At 35.8% G+C, this 21,773-nt stretch overlaps 2 protein-coding genes across 3 annotated transcripts; one reads left to right on the top strand and one right to left on the bottom strand.

Moving 5' to 3' along the window:
* Nucleotides 1-5,608: 5,608 nt before the first annotated feature.
* On the bottom strand, nt 5,609-14,485 carry LOC112290345 (putative ABC transporter C family member 15). Its single transcript, XM_024536514.3, has 16 exons — nt 14,250-14,485; nt 11,480-13,299; nt 10,929-11,204; nt 10,428-10,748; nt 10,165-10,251; nt 9,862-9,994; nt 9,245-9,531; nt 8,813-9,079; nt 8,480-8,644; nt 8,040-8,334; nt 7,574-7,788; nt 7,261-7,362; nt 6,837-7,040; nt 6,586-6,649; nt 6,160-6,399; nt 5,609-6,021 (listed from the first exon to the last, which is right to left on the bottom strand). The coding sequence occupies exons 1-16, from the start codon at nt 14,272-14,274 to the stop codon at nt 5,921-5,923; spliced, it is 4,602 nt and encodes a 1,533-aa protein (XP_024392282.1). The 5' UTR covers nt 14,275-14,485; the 3' UTR covers nt 5,609-5,920.
* A 434-nt stretch (nt 14,486-14,919) lies between these two features.
* On the top strand, nt 14,920-17,868 carry LOC112290346 (uncharacterized). 2 transcript variants are annotated; one of them, XM_024536515.3, is made up of 4 exons: nt 14,920-15,750; nt 15,899-16,152; nt 16,433-16,539; nt 16,708-17,868. In XM_024536515.3, exons 1-4 carry the CDS (start codon nt 15,360-15,362, stop codon nt 17,486-17,488), a joined length of 1,533 nt encoding a protein of 510 aa, XP_024392283.1. In that variant the 5' UTR covers nt 14,920-15,359; the 3' UTR covers nt 17,489-17,868. The 2 variants fall into 2 exon arrangements, with proteins under 2 accessions (XP_024392283.1, XP_024392284.1); XM_024536516.3 differs by having other exon boundaries at nt 14,931-15,750; nt 15,944-16,152.
* Nucleotides 17,869-21,773: the final 3,905 nt, after the last annotated feature.

Genomic DNA, 21,773 nt, shown 5'->3' with positions numbered 1-21,773 from the left:
ATGTTGGTTCCTAAGTTGATATATCAATTCTTATCAACAAGATTAAATTTGCTTGTATTTTTTTCAAAACTTTTGTAAGTACTTCTTTCCATATAATTTATATTAAAATTATTGTATTGGTTTTGTAGACAATTTCAAGCAATGTGATTAGATCCTTTATATATATTACTAAAATATAATCTTGTATTTCTATTTTGTCCAAATCTAGCTGTAGAAGTTTACGATCCTTTTATTATAAAGTATGGAGATTTTCTACGTCTATTTTGAAGATGTTGGTTGTTTATGTGAGGTCTAGGCCTTCCAAAGTAATGTGGAGAAAAGTAATAGGATATTCCTTGAATTAAGTTCTTTCTCCAATTACAATTTTATAATTTATAAATTTCTTTCTTCTTTCTACAACTTCCTCTCTCTACTTCCTAAATTGGAAGTAAGACTTATCAAACCTAAAAACTATCTTAACTTTATTCTAATATAATTTTGCAAAAATAATACTTGATTGATCTTATTTCATACAAAAGACTATATATACATATATATATATATATATATATATATTGAGTTACTATAGCTGTTTTTCCATGATAATCATAATTTTATCATAATCCTAAGTATATCAAGGAAGTGATATGGTAGTATGAGTAATGATGTAAATAAGTCATCATGATACAAAGAGATGAGATGGTATTAGGGCTGATGTGGACGATTGATGATTGAATGTGGAATTTGATGTGGATATAAGAAGATAACTCAATAGCATAGTAGCATCAAACAGAGTGAAGTAAGAAAGTACTTGCATCATGTGAAGATGGCGAGAAGTGAGTTCATCCTTCTAAAGCAATGTAAGTTAGGATTTGCTAATAGAAGTAGATAAAAATAAATAAATTTTGATAATATCATTGTGAGCTCTCAATTATACTCTAAAATTTAAATTTTTTGTTATTTTTCTATTTTATGATAATTAAACATGTTAGATTAGGATTTATATAAGTGGAATTTAGTTTTATAGAATTTTTAGGATTACAACCCTTGATGGTATAAATTATAGCCTAATTCCTTGAATTAGGTTAATTAGGACTAAAGTAATAAGAATTAGAAAATTAGAATAGCAACTTAATTAGTTTAATAATTTAGAGGTTGTTAGTCATTACTATAAGAATTGACTAAAAGCATATGAGTGCATCTATAATCATTCACATAATTTAGGAGTTGGAATTATAATTCTCTAAAAGATTTAGAGAAGTTAGCAATGTTAATTTTGGATTTTCCTCCAAATTTGACAAATTCAAGTGGCATGGTGGTTCTTCTACTTAATAGGAGTTTTTTTAATGCAATGGTAGCACCAGATTTACCTCGTGGAGTGAAAAAAATGAGATCAGCAACCTCTCCTTCAAAATACAAGAGAAGCAATGAAATTCTAATTTTGAAGAATTTCACAAAAATTACCAAGATCCTTGTAAGTAAAAACTTCCATGAAAATTATAATTGAGCATGGATTGAGGCATGTGAGTAGTCGATCTTAGCTTAAAAAGGTGTTTTGAACACAATAATGATGTTAGATTTATAAAAAAAATGCTTTTTTGACCACTTACAAGAGCCATCAACCTTGGTAATGAGATTGGCTCTTGGATGAATGAAGGCCATAGATCTAGATTAGGGATCTTAAAAATCAAGGGTGAAGATGTAGCTACCCTTCTACAAGCCTCCACTCAATTGTATAAGAGAGGCTTGGTTTTCCAAGCCCTCTCTCTCTCCTCTTTTGGCTGAAGAGTGGAGCCATGCCAAAATTTGGCCAAAATCCTAATCTTAATTTTATTTAGATTTTAATTCTCATTGTAAACCTTGTGATTTTTTATGTATGGATTTTGCATTGTGAAGGATGGTCATTAAGTTTTAAAATATGTTTCATTGAGGTAGATATCTCCTCGGCCTTTCAAATACTCCAAAGGTTTCAAGGGCCTTGGATTTTCTTCAATTAGTCACTTAGTTTCTTTTTTTTTAATGTGAGATTCTGAATATTTGTAGATTTTGTTGTTAGCTTTCCGACAAGATAAGATTCGCTTGATTTGGAGTAAGAAGGAATTTTTGGTGAATTTTTTAGTTTGAGGGAGTCGACTGCCTTTGCACTTTGAATCAATCGAGTTTGGAAAGGCATTTCTCAGTGCTTGATGATTGGTTTTATTTAAAATTTTGGTAGAATCAAGAATTATAAGCTGAGCTCTGAAAGGCACAAGTTTTTTTTAATTTTAAGACAATTTGAATTTTTAGTGAATTTTTAAGTGAAGAGGGTTGGTCACCGCTGCAGTTTGGATCACTCAATTTCAAAGGAGGAATTCTCACGACTAGTTCATTAGATTGCAACTAAAATTATTGGATCAAAAGCGCCTTCAAGTTATCCTTGCAACAAGCTAAAAATCATTCAAATTGAAGCCGATTACAAATTTTGGCAAATTTTGGAGTAGAAGGGGGTCGCTGCCTTCAATCCTTACGTGTTGTCAAGGTACCTTCACTTTTACCTCTCTTACTTTATTTTTACTATCATCTTCATAGTAACTTGTAATCTCCACATTTCACTTTTTGGCTAATAAATTTTAAGTTTAACTTTTAACCTTTAATATTCTCACTTTAACTTTTAACTTTTAAACTAAACTTTTAATTTTAACTTTTCAATTAACCTTTAATCTTAACTTTTAACTTAACCTTTTAATCTTAATTTTTGACTTAAATTTTAACTTAAATTTTAATTCAAACTTAAGTTTTTATTCTTATGGTCAATTAATAGTAATAACTTAGTTAATTATTTTTACTATGTTTGCATAGTAAATTTCATTTAACATGTTAATTTAATGTTGGTAACCATTGCTTAGAAGGCCTATAACTAATTGAATTTTTAATATAAAGATTTAAATTAATCTAACAATTACACAATTGGGAGCTCTCCAATTCCACCTCTTGCACTTGTTGTGTGGCATAGGTTTCATCTAGTGGTGAAATTTGGCCTCACAATCATGTAGATAACTTCTTATAAGCTTTATACACATGGTTTTAACTTAATACATATTTGTGAGTGATTTGTATGTTGAAAACTTTGCCAACAAATTGGCCATGTGTTGCATATGTAAAAAACTTGTCTTACAAGTTAGATATGTATTCCACAAGTTATACATGTGTTAGAGGATATATAGAATGTTTCCACGTAGCTCTTAATTATTTGAAATGAAGGCTCAAACAATCTTCTTTAAGTATTTTTTTAATCTTATTCTCTAATTAGCAAAAGAACCTTAAAAACAACATAGACATGTTGTTTTGCACCTTGGGATTTGATTTTGACCTTAAAGAGTCAAAAAAATGTTTGCTATAAAGCAAATTAGGTTCAATAAAGATTTCATTTTTTCTTCTATCATTATTTGTGAATTTTTTGTAATTGAGATACTAAAGAGATGGAGAATTAACAACCAATAGGTTCAATTCAAGAACTATCATTTGTGGAGTTACTGGATAAGACATTCCAATTGTCACAACCTTCAAGATGACATAATAGATATAAAGATCATCAAAAATAACATATTCTTCTTCAAATAGATGACAAGATATAATATATTTAATATCACGAATATGGAAAAGACTTCCAATATTTAGTAATATTATTGGAATAGCAATTGTTCTTAATAGCATTCCAAATATTTTGTTGAAAAGAAGTTATGAAGGTTTCAACAATGATCAAATATTAAGGTGGTTTCTCTACTATAATATGGAACACTATTAATGGCTGAAAATTATTCAATATAAACATATTGAACATAATTTTTAAGTTTATAATTTAATATATCACTAATATGACTTTTGTACAACTTATAATTATTGAAGTCTAATTTATAACCATTAATTGTACTTTCATCTTCTAAGATGTTTTCTATAAAATTTAACTGTGATTCATTTTTTTGAGGTACTTTAATATTTTTGCAAACTTATGAAGTTCATTTTATTTTTTACTCTCTTATGTATTATATAATTGTAAAATAATAATTATAAAAATAAAAAGTTTAAAATTAAAAATATTTACAATAGGTTATTAGGTTTCATATATATAAATTCAATAATAAAATAGAATATATTTTCAAAATAATTTTTATTATTATCTTGCATTTATATAAATTATGAATAATTTTAAAAAAAAGATTTTCTTTGATATATTATTTGAAAAAATTAATCACAAAATATTATATTGATACATGATCTAATATGAAAAGAATAAGATTACCTCTTTTTATAATACAATAAGAATTATAACTTCTCAATAGGATTAAATTATTTAAATAAAGAAGTAGATTAATTTAAAAAGAGAACCACTAGATAGATACTCCCCTTTTACTATGCAGACACTTCTTTCATGCCACATCAACAATATACTATTGCTATAAGTTATTCAACAAGGTAGACACTATTGAAGGTGAAAAGATATATATACACAACAACAATAAAACAAAAGCAATACACAATATAAAAATATTAACAATAGAGAACCTAAATAAAGAAAATAAATAAATAGTAATATCCACTTAGTAGTTTTGTGAGGTGGATTCCTCCCTTTTATTATTTATTTTGTTTGCTTTGATTAGCTTTAATATTGCTAATATTCATGTGTTATATGTTGTTGTTTTTACACCTTTTAATTTCATTAGTTTTGAGCTTGTTGAATAACTTGTAATATTGTATTGTTGGTTTGATATTAGAAAAGAGGGGGGAAGAAGAGAATCCATGCAATAAATAGGAGGTGTCTACATAAGAAAAAAAGGATATCTACCTAACAATTTTTTTTTGAAAAAAAACAGTGTTACATCTAATACAAATCAAAACATTTTTTGGTTCTTAACAAAAAAAAATTAAAAATTATCTTAAACCTTTTATAAGTACTCACAATGTCATAACCAATTTATTTCTTTTACTTTTAGATTTACTTACATATATAAATTTTTTACTACATGAGAAAATGATACTAATATCCAAAGATTATAGAAATGGTTGTTAAGCTCATAAGAAAATGATACTAATACCCATACTAGAATCTAACACAATCATATCATTACTTAGCTCATGGAACACTTAAAGTTGGTGCTATTGCACAATTTTCTCCTACATGCACTTACTCTAATCCAACTTCTTTATCATGCAACATATTATTTGGTTATTTAACAAAGAAATATTTATTACCAACCTAACTTCTTTTCATGAATATTTTTGTTTCTAGACTTAAACCACAATATCCTAACATCCATTAACAAAGTATGCAACAGTTCTTTCATATGCAACTTTTGTACCATTGACTGTACTGTTTTTCTAATTCCTACTAGTCTATATGCTTTTACCCACTTTCTAACCTTCTACCTGTCTCCATTCTTATGTAGTACCACCTCCTAATACGTGTATGTGTGCAGTTTGTATTCATTTATTTTCAGTTAAAAAATATTCATACATGAGGCTTCACTGTAACTCAACAAAAAGAATAATAAAAAAGCAATTTCTATGATAAACAATGTCACTGCTACTCCATCTAACATGATATGGTGTGTTCATGGAAAGCACCAGATAGACATACATGTTCTTCTCCTAATTCCCAAATCCACCATGGCAAAATAAATGTATTACACTTGTATTTTGTTAACAGATATATTATGCACAGCACAGAATATCTGTACTTTGAATACCAAAGTAATACTCCATACCACAAATCTCAATGTACAAATCACAAACAGTGCAAGCACCTGAAAAAAGCTTACATATAGCGTGTAGAGTAATGAACCATGGCAAATTGGTTCCTAAAGATCATTCAAGCTTTTGTTCACAAGTGAAATCTTCTGCACTTGTAACTAAAAGCTTCTGAACTGGGAATATCAAATGCGGATGTAAAAATAACCTAAGATAGCTACTTCGTGGATCGCACTGAGTATTCAGCCACCAATTTTGCGAAGAGAGAGTTCTTATTCTCCAGCAACATCACCGGTACATCAAACTCCGCAATTCGTCCTGCAATGTCCACAAAACACTGCATGAATACTTGAGATAAAGAGTCTGACCCTGACAAGCTGTAGAATTGCTAAGGAAATTTAGCAATACAAATCAGATGAGAAGATTTAGTCATATTGAGGAGTTTTAAGCACTTGCCATCACTGAGGACCAACACTCTGTCGCTGTCAACAACAGTTGGGATACGATGCGCAATGGTCACGACAGTGCAGTCTCTGAATTCTGTACGCAAGGTGCGTTGAATGACATTATCAGTAGCACTGTCAACTGAAGCAGTTGCCTCATCCAAGACGAGTATCCGAGTTCTCTTCAGTATTGCCCGTCCCAGGGCAACCAGCTGTCTTTGACCGACACTCCAGTTGTCAGCGTTCTCCCCAACTAAGTCATCAGCATCCCAATCACCAAGTAGCCGTCAGAAAGTTACAGGTGCAGCAATATTAAATTGGTATATCCGAGTGTACTGTTCGCAGATCGACTCAACGATTACTAATTCTAACAGTCTTTCTGGGGATTCTTTGCATAGAAACACAGACGATTGCTTCAAACACTGGAAACGATAAATACCTGTGGCGTCAAGCTTTCCGTCCTTGGCATGCACAACATCTCCCAGCTGGGATTTATTGAGTGCCTACACAGGACACAACGACACAACAAAATCAATCGCATGCTCTGCGTTTTGATTATCCGTATGTTAAGCTCTGAAATCGAAAACTGCACATAAATTCTGAAGAAAAAAGCATAAAATGTACGCAACGGACGATTGATATGACTAATCAGGTAGCATTAGCTTGTCAACAAACTCATTTGCTACTCACCTCCCAAACTTCTATATCTGTGTGCTCATTCAAAGGATCAAGATTCGAACGAATTGTGCCTTCGAAAAGAGTCGGATCCTGGGGAATGATGCTCAACCGTGACCGTAAATCTTGCAATCCGATAGTTGTCACGTCCAAGCCATCAACGAGGATTTTGCCTCCTGCCGGCTCGACCATACGGAAGAGGGCTTGGATGAGAGTCGACTGTTTACACCTTTCACTACTTAGGAAGTACTCAAACTTGCAAATAAAAAGTTCTGCCAACTAGAAGTGAAACCCTTACAAAAAAATAACATAAGAATCAAGAAAAAGAGATAAATAACCATTGAATTCACGATGTTAAACTTCAGCAGCACGCAATAACTTGATCGCACATTGCCACCTTTGATTTTCATTCTTTTAGGATGGAGTATATTAAAATTACCTTGCCACTGCCAGTGCGACCAACTACTCCAATCTTCTTACCCCCATAGAACGTGCACGTGATACCATGTAGAACCAGTGGCGAATGCTCACTATACCGGATCTGCATAAAGTCCATCAAGAAGCGAAACTTAAACCCACAATATCGAAAATTTCCTTCTGAAGGAGAAAAAAATGAGTTCAAACACAGCTAATGTATATGGAACAACCATGACTTTTATCCTGTCAAGGATAACCTCAAACGAATGGATAATCGACAAACACTTCACATAACTAATAAGACCCCAGATGAGATAAGGAACTATCAAAAGGACCTGCAATTGTTTAAGTTCCACTGTTCCCCGACTGGGCCATGAAGGTGGCGGCCGCTTGTCCTCAATCACCAAAGGAGCTTCACTCTCAATTCGGGTGTATTGTTGTATACGTTCAACAGAGATAATCTTTGTTTCTACTTGGCAAAGGTTCCAAATAAACCATCCGATGAGCATATTCAAGTTCAAACCATATGTAACAGCTAAACCAGTTAGACCTGCACAATAATAGACAAAAAACAGAAGCTTGAGATCAGGTTTACACGCATGACAAGCTCATGTATCCTGTGTAATCAGTATTCAAAACATCTATTTCAAGCATAAAACACACACAACTCAATGACCAGCAATATTATCGACAGGACTCCGTGGGATGAGACTCAAAAAGGCAATAATTGTCAAAGCGCAAAGTACGTTCCAAATGTTTTTGATGTAAACATTTTTCCCGAAAAGTTGGCAACTGACTTACTTGGATCAATGGCGTTGGCTGGTAATAATAACACGATCATTAGGGCGAAAGAGAAGACGATGGTACACAGCAGTTCCAGTCGGAAGGTTAACCATTCTATCAAAGCGAAGTTTAAAAAGCAGGGGCGCGCGTAATTATCACAAAGCTGCATGTTTGTGTCCATGAAGCGCTGTGTTTGACCAAATCCGCGAATCGTTGCTGCACCAGGGATTGATTCACCATAGTGGTTCAATATTGGTGATTTTTCCACACCCATAACCCTTGCAACTTCTCTAGCCGATACGACGTAGTAGCGCTGCATAAACAACCAACCCAATTTCATATACCATATTCCACTTGTTTTCAACACATTTGCTGTAAACTTGTAAACTTCACACACACATCTAGAAAAAGGGAGAAGCGAAATCAAATAAAATTAAAAAATTAAGATAAAAGCTTACGTGCATCCATAAACACAATGCGGTAACTGGAAGAACGAAAAGCAGGACTCTCCAACTGATTGTTGATACCACTGCCACTACTCCCAGAAGTTGGATGATGACCACCACTAAACTGCTCAACGAATACTGAATCTCCAAGTCCAACTGGCTCTGATCTGAGGATACCTGTTTTATTACAAGTCATGTAAAGCTTCTCAGGTACAAAGTGAAAAAGACAGAAGCAACATCTATATATTTCCAAAGCTACGAATGTAACAACCTCAAACTAGATTTGTGAGAAAGACCGCCGATTTGATGACAATACAGAAATGATTTACTGAGGATGTCACATACTCGATTAAGAATGCGCCCCACAGGCGTCGAATCAAAGAAGGACATTGGGGCCCGAAAGATGCACCGAACCATCCTGAGGAAATACGTCTGGGCGATAGATAATCCCGCCAACGAGGCTACCACAGAGCGTGTTAACACAAACAATGAACTTCCAAATGATAATCCAGTGTAGACAAGTATGAGCCTTGTACCGCTCGCCTTCCCTGTATCACCCTCTGTGCTTGGTGCAGCCCACGCCATCCAATAATTGCTCCCAAGTTGAACAAGCTGCAGTTGGTCAACAAACCAAGCTAATGAGCTGAATTATCCAGGTGGATCACTTCAAGTAACAACTTACGCAAATCACACTTTACCTGTAAATAAGACCATAATATATCCAAAGAAAAGAAAAATCATACGATCATAATGTGTACAGGGAATACGAAAGATTACCATGAAGCCAAACTGACACATTATAACCGCAATAGCAGGGGCGCCCTTGCAGACTGCGATTGCATAAGTCCAGTAAACACCAAAGCCTATGCTACCTGTCTCCCGCTCTTCCTCTTCGATGAGTTGACGTTGAGTTCCTTCATATTCATCCCCCTTTTTACTGGCTTGCCTCCGTACAACTGAATTGGACTTTGGAAGACTTCTCTGCTTCTGGAACTGACCATCCGCACACAACGATCCAGCAACGTTGACGACCTCTGCGTCCATCATTTGTATCACTTCTTCATCTGCAGAACCATATCGAAGGAGAGAAGAAACTCAGTGAAATACAACATTCTGGTCCAATGTAGATTTAACTAATTGACGTAATTTTCAACACATAGGTTAGCAGGACGGGTCTAACAATGAAAAAACCGAAGTGATGAATACAGTTGCCAAAACATTACAGATTCTAGGATTCATAGGCTTCTAAGTATTCGGTTGCAGAACGGACATTCAAAGATTTGAAGAATTCAATCACGAAAAATGGAAATGAACAATTCTCGCAAAAGACTCGAGTTGAGTTTGTAAGCAGGCGACATCAAAATCATGCTTTAGACAACTAAGAGATTATACACCTTCTGGTTGCTCATGAGCTTCCATTCCGTCAATTGCTTCATTGTGTGCATTCACTAGGCTTTGAAAATTAGTGCCAGACTGGAGCAAGTCTTCATATTTTCCAGCTTGCACAATTGAACCATTGTCGAACACCTGCTCCACAAAAAGTCGCTCAGTTACTCTCGTACTAAAAGAGTCGTTGTCCTAGCTACAGAAAGAAGCTCCATTTTCGTAATCTATCACGAAACTTTACATACCCGCAAATCATTCACGAGCAGACAATAACGTGCTTGTCAAAAGAATCAAGGATGGCAGTGACGTACCAAAATGAGATCTGCTGCAGGTAGAAATTCAACTTGATGTGTCACATATACCACAGTCTTAGCGGCCAATATTTCCAGTATACATTTCTGTAGTTAGATACAACATTAATCAAAATTAGCACTCATTTTCGATAGTATTTTTTTTGTAAAATATGACAAATCTAGTTTTTCAACAAGTCTATGTAGGTGTGAGCACTGAACTACCATAATTAGCATACATCAAGGTAGGAGAACACGGAGGTGCTTGAGGGTAGTATAAGAACCTGGAAAAGCTGGGAGCCCGTGTGGGCATCAACAGCACTGAATGGATCATCCAAAAGATATATATCAGAATCTTGGTATAAAGCTCGTGCAAGCTGTATTCGCTGTTTTTGCCCCCCACTCATATTGATACCACGCTCTCCGATTTCTGTCTGATCTCCAAATGCCCAAAGCTCCAAGTCCTTTCTCAATGCACAAGCATCTATTATCGATTCGTATCGACTCCGATTCATGGGTTTACCAAAACGAATATTATCTACAACTTTGCCAGTCTGAATCCATGCGGACTGTGGTACATAGGCAGTTGTACCACTCACTTTGACCTGAAACATGGAAACAAGAATTACAACTTCGTGTTTGGAAAATCGGCAATCAGAAGCAGGAGATACGGCCCTCTTCAGATACTAAGCCAATCCCATACCAATCCATCAGAGACCGTTTCTTCCGCTAAGGAAATCGGTCAACCAATCCTGGATAGTTATACGTGTTTGAAGGGCGCTTACTTTGCCGTCTAATTTTGGAATTTCTCCCAGAATAGACAATAGAAGACTTGATTTTCCAGAACCCACTGTACCGCATACTGCTACACGAGATCCCCGTTTAACTTGTAAGTTAATGCCTCTCAATGTCTGAAGTTCTGTGCTTGAAGTGTGCCAATTGAATTCGCCTCCTTCAATTTCAATAGCGGTATCTCCACTCTCTTCCACTGGCACATGAATCACCGAATCAGTGGGTAGCTCCTCCTCTTGCAGAAAGACCCATATCCGATCCAATGATACCTGTTACAAAACCTCAAAAACATATCAGGTCCTAAAGCCGATACAAAGACAATATCAGAGTATTGATGATACAATCTCTTGTCGCCTTACGTACCAGCTATGACAGTTAAGTAGTTGCTGTGAAATTCCTCTCAAAAATTTGAAAATCGATATTGTCTACAAAAGCGATGACACAAATCCTTAAGTGAAAACTAGCAAAAGGTATGATATCATCTTTGGTAGAATATACGGAAAGGAAATATTATGAGCAGAGGTTTGGGATTGAGCCACTGTACCCTGGTCTGAGCGTAAACAGATACCAGCTCTGGGAATGAACTCAAGGCGTCCTGAAGGACCCGAAAAGTAGCTATGGCTGACAGAATCCGACCAGATGTCAAAGGGATGCGAAATAGCACACATGCACCGAACGTCGCCACCGATATCACGATGGGAGACAACCAGAATACGTAAGTGCCCAAAGCCCTGGCAATGCAATCCTTGAACAACCAGTTGTATTCACCTTGACGTAGTTGCTCTATTTTCAGAAGAAAATTCTGCTCCCATGCCTGAAGCTTTAATACGCGCATGTTACGCAGGCACTCCGCCAGGGCTTTCATACGTTTATCTTTTGCTTCCATAACGCCGTCCTGGTACTTCTCTTGCAATTTCTCTAAGGGAGTGTTCAGGAAAAGAGTGAGGATAGCAGCCAATAAAGCCGCCACCCATGCCATCCCTACAACTCTGTATAGGATACCAAGGCTGAGTGTCACTTCTACAGGCAAAATCCATACTTGATGCATGTACCAGCCAAAATCTATCACTCGTTGAACGTCAACCGACATGTAGTTAATAATTTCACCACTTGTGTGGCTCTGTCGTGCGATGTTGGACAACCGCAACGCTTTCCGGTACAAGACCACTGTTAAAGCTGCCCTGACCTTCAAACAAAGGAACTGACAACCGTAATACCACTGCCTTTGTGTTAGATTCTCAATCAGTTTCGCAAGTGAGAAGACCAGAACCAGAGTCAAGCCTTCATGTTTAAACCTTCGTCTCCCGTTCAGATACTCAACAAAATCGTTGATCAAGAAAGGACCAACGTAACTGGTCACGATGTTGGTAAATGCAAACATTCCGTTCACAGCAACGCCAAACCGGAACGTCTTTAATAGAGCCAAGAAAATTGACGGTGTCTCTTCAGGATTTTTCTGCTTCAAATCATTCCAACTGCACTCGAACTTTGCATACACAGCCTCAGTACTGTCTTCAGGGGGCAACGGAGGCATGTCAGAAAGCTCCAAGGGTTTTCTCCTCCCAACTCTGAGGAGAGGGTTCAACCAACTTAATGAAGCCAAACTCAAAAGTCCCGCACTCTGATATAATTCGGTAGGCACCTCCTCAGGACTTTCATTTTGCGATCCATTCAAAAGGGGCTCTTCAATCTGTTCATCAAGAATTGCCTCCACGCCGGATCTGCCCCGAAGACCAACACACGCTACAAAGAGAGCTGCAGGGTAGAGGACAACCTCCACCACTGCAACCCATAGATGTGTTCCCTTCCTCATGAAAAATAGGATTGAAGAGAGGAGTGTGAGCGTGGAAAGAAGGAAAGATGCCATCCACCACAGTCGTAAGAGTGGTGGAAATACTTTCCACCTTTCTTTGCACGCCTCTTCGGTGGCCATGTACATTGTACCCCATGCAACACTCTGGGCACCCGCTGACACAACGATGTCAAGGGGGACATCAGACCATCCATTCCGGAGTCCATCTCCAACCCAAAATGCAAGAACTCCAAGATTTATGCAGAAAATATATATGCAGCAACTTTGTATCACTCTGAAGTAAGCGCCAACTCTATGTCTAAAAGTATTGTGATGTCGTTTGCGGCCCACCCTTCGATATATGAGAAGAATGAAGTAGAAAGAAAGGAAGAAGAGATGTAGAATAGAAACGAGCGCCCGTAGAGGGCAAGGTTTCAGAAGGTATGAGGTAAGCCATGAACAGATGGAGGAACTACTGGTTAGACTCTGAAATGATTCAAGATGCCAGGTAGAGCATGTGGATAGCGATGCGATATCGTACGATCGACAGACAGAGGCCCACAATTGCGGCACTGCACAAGAAAGCGTAATCTTCACATGGTCAGAAAATTAGATTAAGCACCCAACCAATCAAAATAAAAAGAAAAAGAAAAATAAAGGTTTTCGCACAAAAACAATCCCAATTCACCTCCTCTAAAGAACAGAAGCAAATAAATAATCACTTTCATTCAAATTCAGTATGCTCCTCATTCTTTTAGATTCAACTCTTCCAATATAGTGCGTATATCCTAAAAGCCAGCACCTATTCATTCAGAAACGGAACTGAAAGCTAGGTACGTGAGGATCACAATGAAATCAGATACCCATCTACCTTGACGAGCATCACCTCAACCTAACCCTACCAAAAAACCAACGCTGAACCAAGAAGATCATAGAAACAAGCTTTCAAGATCAGTGACAAATATTAGCGACCTTGCGAAAGCAGCTCTGATAACTCATATCAAGGCCACACTAAGCCTGCCAACGTAAACCACGTTCACAACTGCTTTCCGAATTCCTGACTATTCAACGGCGAGTATGAATCTTTCATCTTCATGCCACAAACGAACAAACATCACACCATCCTAGGCCATTGAGCTCACACAATCCTATACCTCATGAAATAAAAGAACAGGCCAGTTCAGCTGAACGACGGTTTGCAATTATCTTCGCAACTGCTTCCTGTACTGCAACGACAAGACCAAAATTCTACAACATACCATCGCTTCTATTCCGGAAACAAATGTAATACCCTAGACCCGACTTTGGCGACTGTCAAACGGCACCCAAGTTTATTGTCCAGGGATCTCTCAACCAAAACACGCAAAACGAATGCCATTTATTCGATTCAATGATGAGTACACCAGGCTGACAAGCCCCTCACAACACACTCTCAGAAATACAGCTTTCTAATGCGACACCCACCTGAAAGCAACTCGTCTAACAGCTCAATCACACGACGAATCAAAAGAGAGGCACTTACATGACCGCAAATTGAAGGTAAACATGAGAGACTCGTTGCGCGACCCAGGCAGTGCTCCCGAAGAGAGGGAGAAAGAGACGAAACTAAGCACCCCAAGTCGCCGCAACTCACACTATACTCGAAAGGGCTTATCTCTGCGCTTTTCCACCGCTTGAAAACGTTCCGGAGCATTGGAAAGGTGCGAAACATTCCGCAAAAACGCAGCACGTGAATCAGCACGAGGACGGGGACGACATGCGGAAAACGTCGAGGACCCACAAAAAGCCGCGACAAGATCCCCATCGCGGCCACGGGGACCCATCACCGCCCGACGCGAGTCATGCATGTCTCCCCGCCCGGCCCGACATCCTGACCCGGCATCCCCCTAGCCCCAATTAGTATATCCCCCTACCCTAATTTGGTAACTTACTACCACCTCGATCTCAACCTCCACACTCTCGTTAACGATCACATTTCGTTCGATTTTGCGACGAGAATCGTCGCCTTGGTGAGCTTCCGTCGTGCATCGTCGTGATACGTTAAACAATCGCCTTACTGTCCCACCTTGCACCCCTGACCTTTAATATAACCGACCCTGACCCAGGGTGCGCGATGTAGAGTCCGGATACGGGTATTGGAGGTTCTTAATGCGCTCTCCCGCTATTGCCAATTTCCTCTGACATGAACCTCACATGCAACGATAAGACAATCTGCTCGACGACGCAGGGCGGTGAAGCCGTTATGGGTCGTGTGTCAATGTAGCTGATTTATGGCTCCATTGTAACAGTTGCGAATGCATTAGCGTAGTCACCCAGCAAAAGAGTAGATTTCGTAAGGATTTGTTGCAGTGGATGAGCTGGGTGTGTCGGGGAACGGGCTGTAGGGTGGGTTATTGGGGAAGCAAGAGGGATCACTCAGAGCGGAACTTGTGAATTGCCTTGAAAGATCTCTGTTTGCAGCGAGAAAGTGAATAATCATGAGCCAGCTCCGCCTCCTGCGCGAGTTAGTCGAAGGGAACGCAATCAAAAAAAATGGGTGGTTGCATCGCAGTTGAATGTCGTTCCTTCTGAGACTAAGTTTGAGCTGCGATTGCTGAAGTCGACTTAGCGTGTCGAATCCGGCTTGTGAGGGATGGCCAAGACACTTGGGTTATCAATTCCATGCTCCCACGCCACAAGTACCCCGAATTTGTCTCAAATCATGTACTGTGGTTCTCTTTTGAATAGGTCCGTGTGCGTGGAAGTGTCTACGTGCCCGACTGCCAATGGCTTGAGACTGAATGGTAACTGGGCTTGGAAGTCAGGTTTAAATGTCGCAGGTCAATCTGTCTCCTGTGGAGACAAATTTATGTGTAGAAGCTCTCCCACAGATAGGATTCTAGTTTCGGCCACGAAAACCGCAGGAAAAGAAAGCTTCCTGGGAGGAGATTTTATGAATGACGTCAACTCTAGGGCTTCTTGTTCAGAGGCACGAGTATCAAATGTAGAAAAAACCAGCTGGTGCGACAATATTGAAAAACAAGGTTAGTAGTGAAAATGTTTCACGGATTCCTGGGAACGATAAGGCACCTGTGGCTTCTAGTGATTCTCTTGTGCATATGTGAAAGAGGTTACATTCGGTAGTTGCAATTGAGGGTATGCTGGAGTTGATGCATGGTAGTGTTAATGCAGATGCAAATTCGGCAAATAATTTAAATGGGGAAAGTGGTGGTGCAGCGTTGTCGAGTTTAGAGAAGGCTTGGGATCATTGGAATAAGCTTGGGGCACCTAAGTTGATAGTAGCTCCCATGATGGATCAGAGTGAGCTGCCGTTTAGGATGCTGTGCCGGAAATACGGTGCCACTGCAGCGTACACACCTATGTTTCATTCTCGTCCATTTGCACTGCAGCCGGGATATAGGCGAGTTGAGTTCACCACATGTCCAGTAAGTCGCTTCATTTGTTTTTACACCCGGTGGTTATACACGCTGCTTGAAAGGAAGGCATCTTTAACACTTCAAATTTTTGCCAATTTTAATCCCTATTCTGCACATCTGCACACAAAATTGCACATAAGGTCGGTGTTCACGCTATTGCTAACTTTAAGAAGGGCGATCGGTTTCTATTGATTAGAATCGATGTGATCACGGTTGTGATTCCGGTGACTTGTTCTTTTGGATTACCTGTGCCTTTTATCAAGGTCGTTGACCAATAGTTACATGGCAGGAGGATCGCCCACTCTTCGTACAATTTGGTGCGAATGACCCGGAATTGTTGGTCAAAGCAGCCATGTTTGTTCAAGAAGACTGCGATTACGTTGACATAAATTTAGGGTACTTATCTACACCCCCTCGTGTCGCTCTCGGTCGGATCTTCCTTGACTAGGGTGTCGCTAATAAGAGTGCGTATATATATATTTCGAAAGAGAGAGAGGAGATCAGCGTTGGTTCTTCAGCTGCTTTGGAAACATTTCTGAGATTTTTAATACTTTTCTCGAGCAGGTGCCCTCAACGTGTTGCGAAGCGAGGTTTTTACGGAGCCTTCCTTATGGATGACCTTCCTTTGATTCAATTAATGGTAACTCAGCTTGTGTCTAGTCTGACAACTCCTGTTTCATGCAAAATCCGCATATTTCCGGACTTGGAAGACACGCTTGCTTATGCTCGTATGCTGGAGAATGCCGGTTGCTCTTTGTTGGCTGTTCATGGTCGTACGCGGGATCAAAAGGATGGTAGAACTACCAGGGCTGACTGGGAAGCGATCAAAGCAGTAAAAGAAGCTGTTCGCATCCCAGTGCTGGCAAACGGCAACATACGGTGGCTTGAAGATGTGCATGAGTGCATTAGGATGACCGGTGTAGATGGCGTGCTGTCTGCAGAATCTTTACTCGAGAACCCTGCTCTATTCAGCGGTCACAGGATGAGGCCTGTGGATGCTGTCACTGGGGGATTGGTGGAGCTGAGCAAGGAAGGCTCACTTAATGAGCCGTCACTAGTTTTGGAATATTTAGAACTCTGTGAGAAGTACCCAATACCTCAGCGCATGATTCGATCACACGTATACAAAATGCTGTGCGCGTGGTTCAAACGATATCCAGAGCTTCGTGATGAGCTGAATTTTGAACAGGGGGCAAGTATCGATTGGATGAAGGTCATGGTCTACAGGCTGCTCGAAAAGCACATTTCAACAATGGCTAATGGTTCGTCAAGGAAGAGCGAAACCCAGGACGCTAGTGAGACAAGTAAGCTCGCGCAGCTTAGAAGCCCAATTCAAGTGATGTGATGACTTAGTCACTGGAAGTGGGCAGCCACAAGTTAGAGAAATCACCAAGGAGGGAGGAGCAAAGCAGGTCCATGGCGGTGATAGGATTTGTGCTAGTTAAACTCCCTCGTAGGATTGCACAAGCTTTGAAACTCGTCAGCATTTGTCAACAATTGCGATGCGCTTGTGTTGCATTGCTGAGCACTTGGACCACAGCGGGTTCATTATGTGCCACACTGTGCAACCCTTCGTCCTGCGCACTGTGAGTTATTCTTCGTTGTGTGAGCATTTTCACTCAACTTTTTGTCGATGATCTCTTAGGAATCTAATGCGTCGTCCCTACAATGAAATGAAGCTGCTGTGCACCATGCAGCACACAGTTCTTTGCAGAGTATGATAAACATGAACAATCGTGTGCATGGTTACGAAGTTGTTGAAAACGAATATTTGAGAATAATGAGTGGGTAAAAGACAGGAGATAACATCCCTTTCATTTCAACATTAAAATTTACATTATAGATGATAATCTACATGACAATATTTAGTCTTGAAATTGAGTTTTAAAGAGAGTTTTGCAAACAATATATATATATATATATATATATATATATATATACACCTACAAAACACATTAGAAAATTATTAAATTAAATCCATATTTAAAAGAAGATAGATAGTTAGAAATAAATAAAAAATTAATTAAATGAAAAAATATATTAGTTTTAATATATGGAATTATAAAACATTAAAATATATAAAGTTAGTTTTTTATTTTATTTTAAAATCATGAATTATATATATGTTTGTTGTTTTTAAAACTTTTCTCCCTCTTGCTATACATGTATATGTATATATATATATATATATATATATATATTTATTTATTTATTTATTTAAAAAAGATTTTGTTCGTATTAAAAAAAGAATTATTAGATTTTATTAAATACTTTTCTAACCACCTACAATGTTCCTATTATTAATATTGTTTGTTGTAAACTAGAATGCAAATTACTTATTTGAAAGTATAACTAAAGGACAAGCAAGTAGTCAACAAGATAAGAAAACTTGCTTTGAATAATTAATTTATGCTATATTTAATAGAAATGTACCAAGGGTTCTCTTAGATATAGATAAATGGTTTGTAATACTAAAAAAGTTTAAAATTCAAATTTAGTTGATGGCACTTGATTAGCTACTTGTATTCATATTTATTTGTGGTACAAATACAACATTGATTTCATATGTAACATCTTTTTTGGAGCTAATGTTGGTCTACTTTAGCTTTAAAATAATCTTAGTTTTATGCTAGTTCTATCTTTAGGCTTGTATCATCATCCCTAGGCTATCAAAAGCTATAATTTTGCCAAAGAATTTTTCACATGGTCAAGTTCTTTGTTTAGATGAACATCTCATATGAGTGATCATTACCCCTAATATCCAATTTGGTGGTAGTTTTTTATTAGTCAAAACTCATATATTTGTATTAGATTTTAAGACAGGTATTATTGTTGTTATTATTATTATTATTATTATATGAATTTTAAAACTTAGTTTTTTTCTTAATATAATTAAAATTGTCATTAAGTCTTTTCATTTTCACATGTAATAGCAATGTGACATAAACTTGAGTTTTTATACAACTTATACAAAAACTTCAGCTTTTCTCATTATGACACGTATTTATAGAAATAATATATATTTAGCAATCAAAAAATCATTAAAGTAGTTTTATGATAGTTATTAAATATGGCTTTAGTATTACAAATTGTATGGTTTTTTATTTTATTTTTTATCTCTTAAAAAATGGTTTAATAAATACATATATACATACATACAATACAAAACATTTAAATTAATAAATCTTAAAATTAAAATATCAATTTCAAACAATATATATGTTTTGTAAATAATAATAAAAATCTTTAAATGCAATCACTAAGTACATTATTAATTAAATTTAATAATATTAATATGATTAATTATATGATACTAATGTAAAATACCATCATAGTTAAGTTGTATATATACACAAAAGCATATGTGAAATTAAGAAAATAAATTAGTTTTCTAGTATTGTTAACATAATATATGTTTTCTTGCAAGAATACTTAATTTCCTCTAGAGTGTTCCAAGTGTTATTAAATATGTGTAGACTTATGCAAAACTCTTTTAAAGCATTTTAAAAAATACTTCAAAATTATAAATATATATATATATATATATATATAAGAATTAAATCAGTACCCCTTTATTATTCTTTAAAATATCCAATTAATTAACTACTAATGTTGTAAGTAGAAGTTATCTTTAAATTAAAACTAAGACTATTCTTAATCACACCAAGTCCTCTTTTAAATTTACATATTTTATTGATTACAACACCTTCGCATATTTCAACATAAATATTATAATATTTTATCTTATTGTGTTGTTTCTAAAAACATGATTAAATGTACTTATACATAATTTTAAAATTACATAACAAAAAAATTGAGAAGTAAAAATAAAATTTAAAAGATTTGATAAGTGCCAAAATTAGAAGATAACATGCCAAAATACATGAAGGCTGAAAGTCCCAAGTGGGTTTCGAAACTCCGTCAAGCCTTTTATTGCCCGCAAACTGGCTACGAAACCAGAGTCACCGATTCGGATCCATCTGAAAAGCCCGGTTCAGGAAGCATCTTCGCCTCCTTCGCAGGCGCAGAGCGAGCAAGACTTGGCTGCGATGCTCAGCGGGGACGTCGACGAAACCGAAACGAAACGTCCATGCGGACGAAAACGTATAAAGTGGACGAAAACGAAAACGTGAAAGTCGAAGACCAGGTGGTGATATATTTGTGAATTATAATTAATCCAGAGACAAATAATTGACCCATGTCAATCATGGATGGTTCTATTTTATTTTCTTTTTTCTTAAAGTCTCTGTTGCAGCACCATTTTTTTTAATAATATTACTGTGTTTTCATTTTATTATATTTTATTTTAAGCTTTACTGCCAAGATTGACATATATATTGCAAATAAAATATAATATAAGTTCCAATTATTGCAAATGTAATTTTTTTACTCCAATCAAAAGAAATCAAGTAATGAATATATAAGATTCTATCTCAAAGGTCATTTTATTTTATTTACATAGTTTAAGTTCACAACTTTTACATTACAACTTTCACAGTATATTTATATAAAAAGTTATTGAATCGATGGTAAAACTAAGATTTAATTACAATTGGAATATTTTAATTTTATTAAAAAATAATGCATAAGTATTTTAAAAATTAATTTAACTTAAACTAAACTAAGAAACTTTGTAGCTCCTTGACATATCCTTTTAGCAGTTTTATTTCTTTTTTTAGATTAAGAAGAAACTAAATTTACATCTTTTAACACTTTTTAAAAATCCATGGTTAATTTTTTATTTTTATTGTTAAAAAATCATAAAATATAAAATTAATATAATGATAAATAAATTACACGAATAGATAGATTATTTAATGTATATTATTATTACTACCTTCTGTAGTTTGTGGTTGTTTTGAAAGCTACTAAGAATAATTTATTGTAATTTTATTATGTAATGAAGTTTTTTTTTTTTTTTTTTTTTTTTCAATTAAGAAATCGTCTTAATTTATTTTAAAATTTTCGCTAAAGAAAGCTTGTATTGTGTTTGTAGGATCAGTTTGAATAAATTTATTGACAAAATTTTAATATGATCTATGAATTTTTATTTTATCTATTATTATTATTATTATTATTATTATTATTATTTTGATTTATTATCCTTAGAAAAAAAATTATTCATAAAAGCTAATAGTTTTTTTGGTTATGAAGAGTTATATATAATTAATTTCTTTAAAGAATAAACAATATCTGATATTATATTTATGCATACTATTATTTATTCAGTGTTCTTTCTTTTTATAAAGCACAATGTATATTGTTTTAAAAAATTAATGTATTTTTAGTAATTAAAAAAGATTAAATTTATGTTAACCCTATTACTTTATTATATACATTAATTTTTTTAATTATTTAATTTTTGAAGTCATTTTTTTTTCAATCTATTTTCACACTTTATACTTAGCAAGTACTGTATTACAAATTTTGGTCGAGATCAAATCATTTTCTTTTTTATTGGACATTGAATTTTTTTTATAAAATAGTCTTAATAATAAAATTTAAAAAATATATTTTTAATTATAATAAAATTCTAAATTTTAATGATTTTTAAAATTTGAAGTATTCTTAAGACAATTTTAAATTTAAATTAATCTTACAGATAAATAGTAATTCTTTCGTTGTTAAAA

Source organism: Physcomitrium patens, chromosome 13 (genome assembly GCF_059467195.1).
Source record: "Physcomitrium patens ecotype Gransden chromosome 13, ASM5946719v1, whole genome shotgun sequence".
Taxonomy (NCBI): Eukaryota; Viridiplantae; Streptophyta; class Bryopsida; order Funariales; family Funariaceae; genus Physcomitrium; species Physcomitrium patens.
This window is presented reverse-complemented; position numbering and strand designations above follow the sequence as displayed.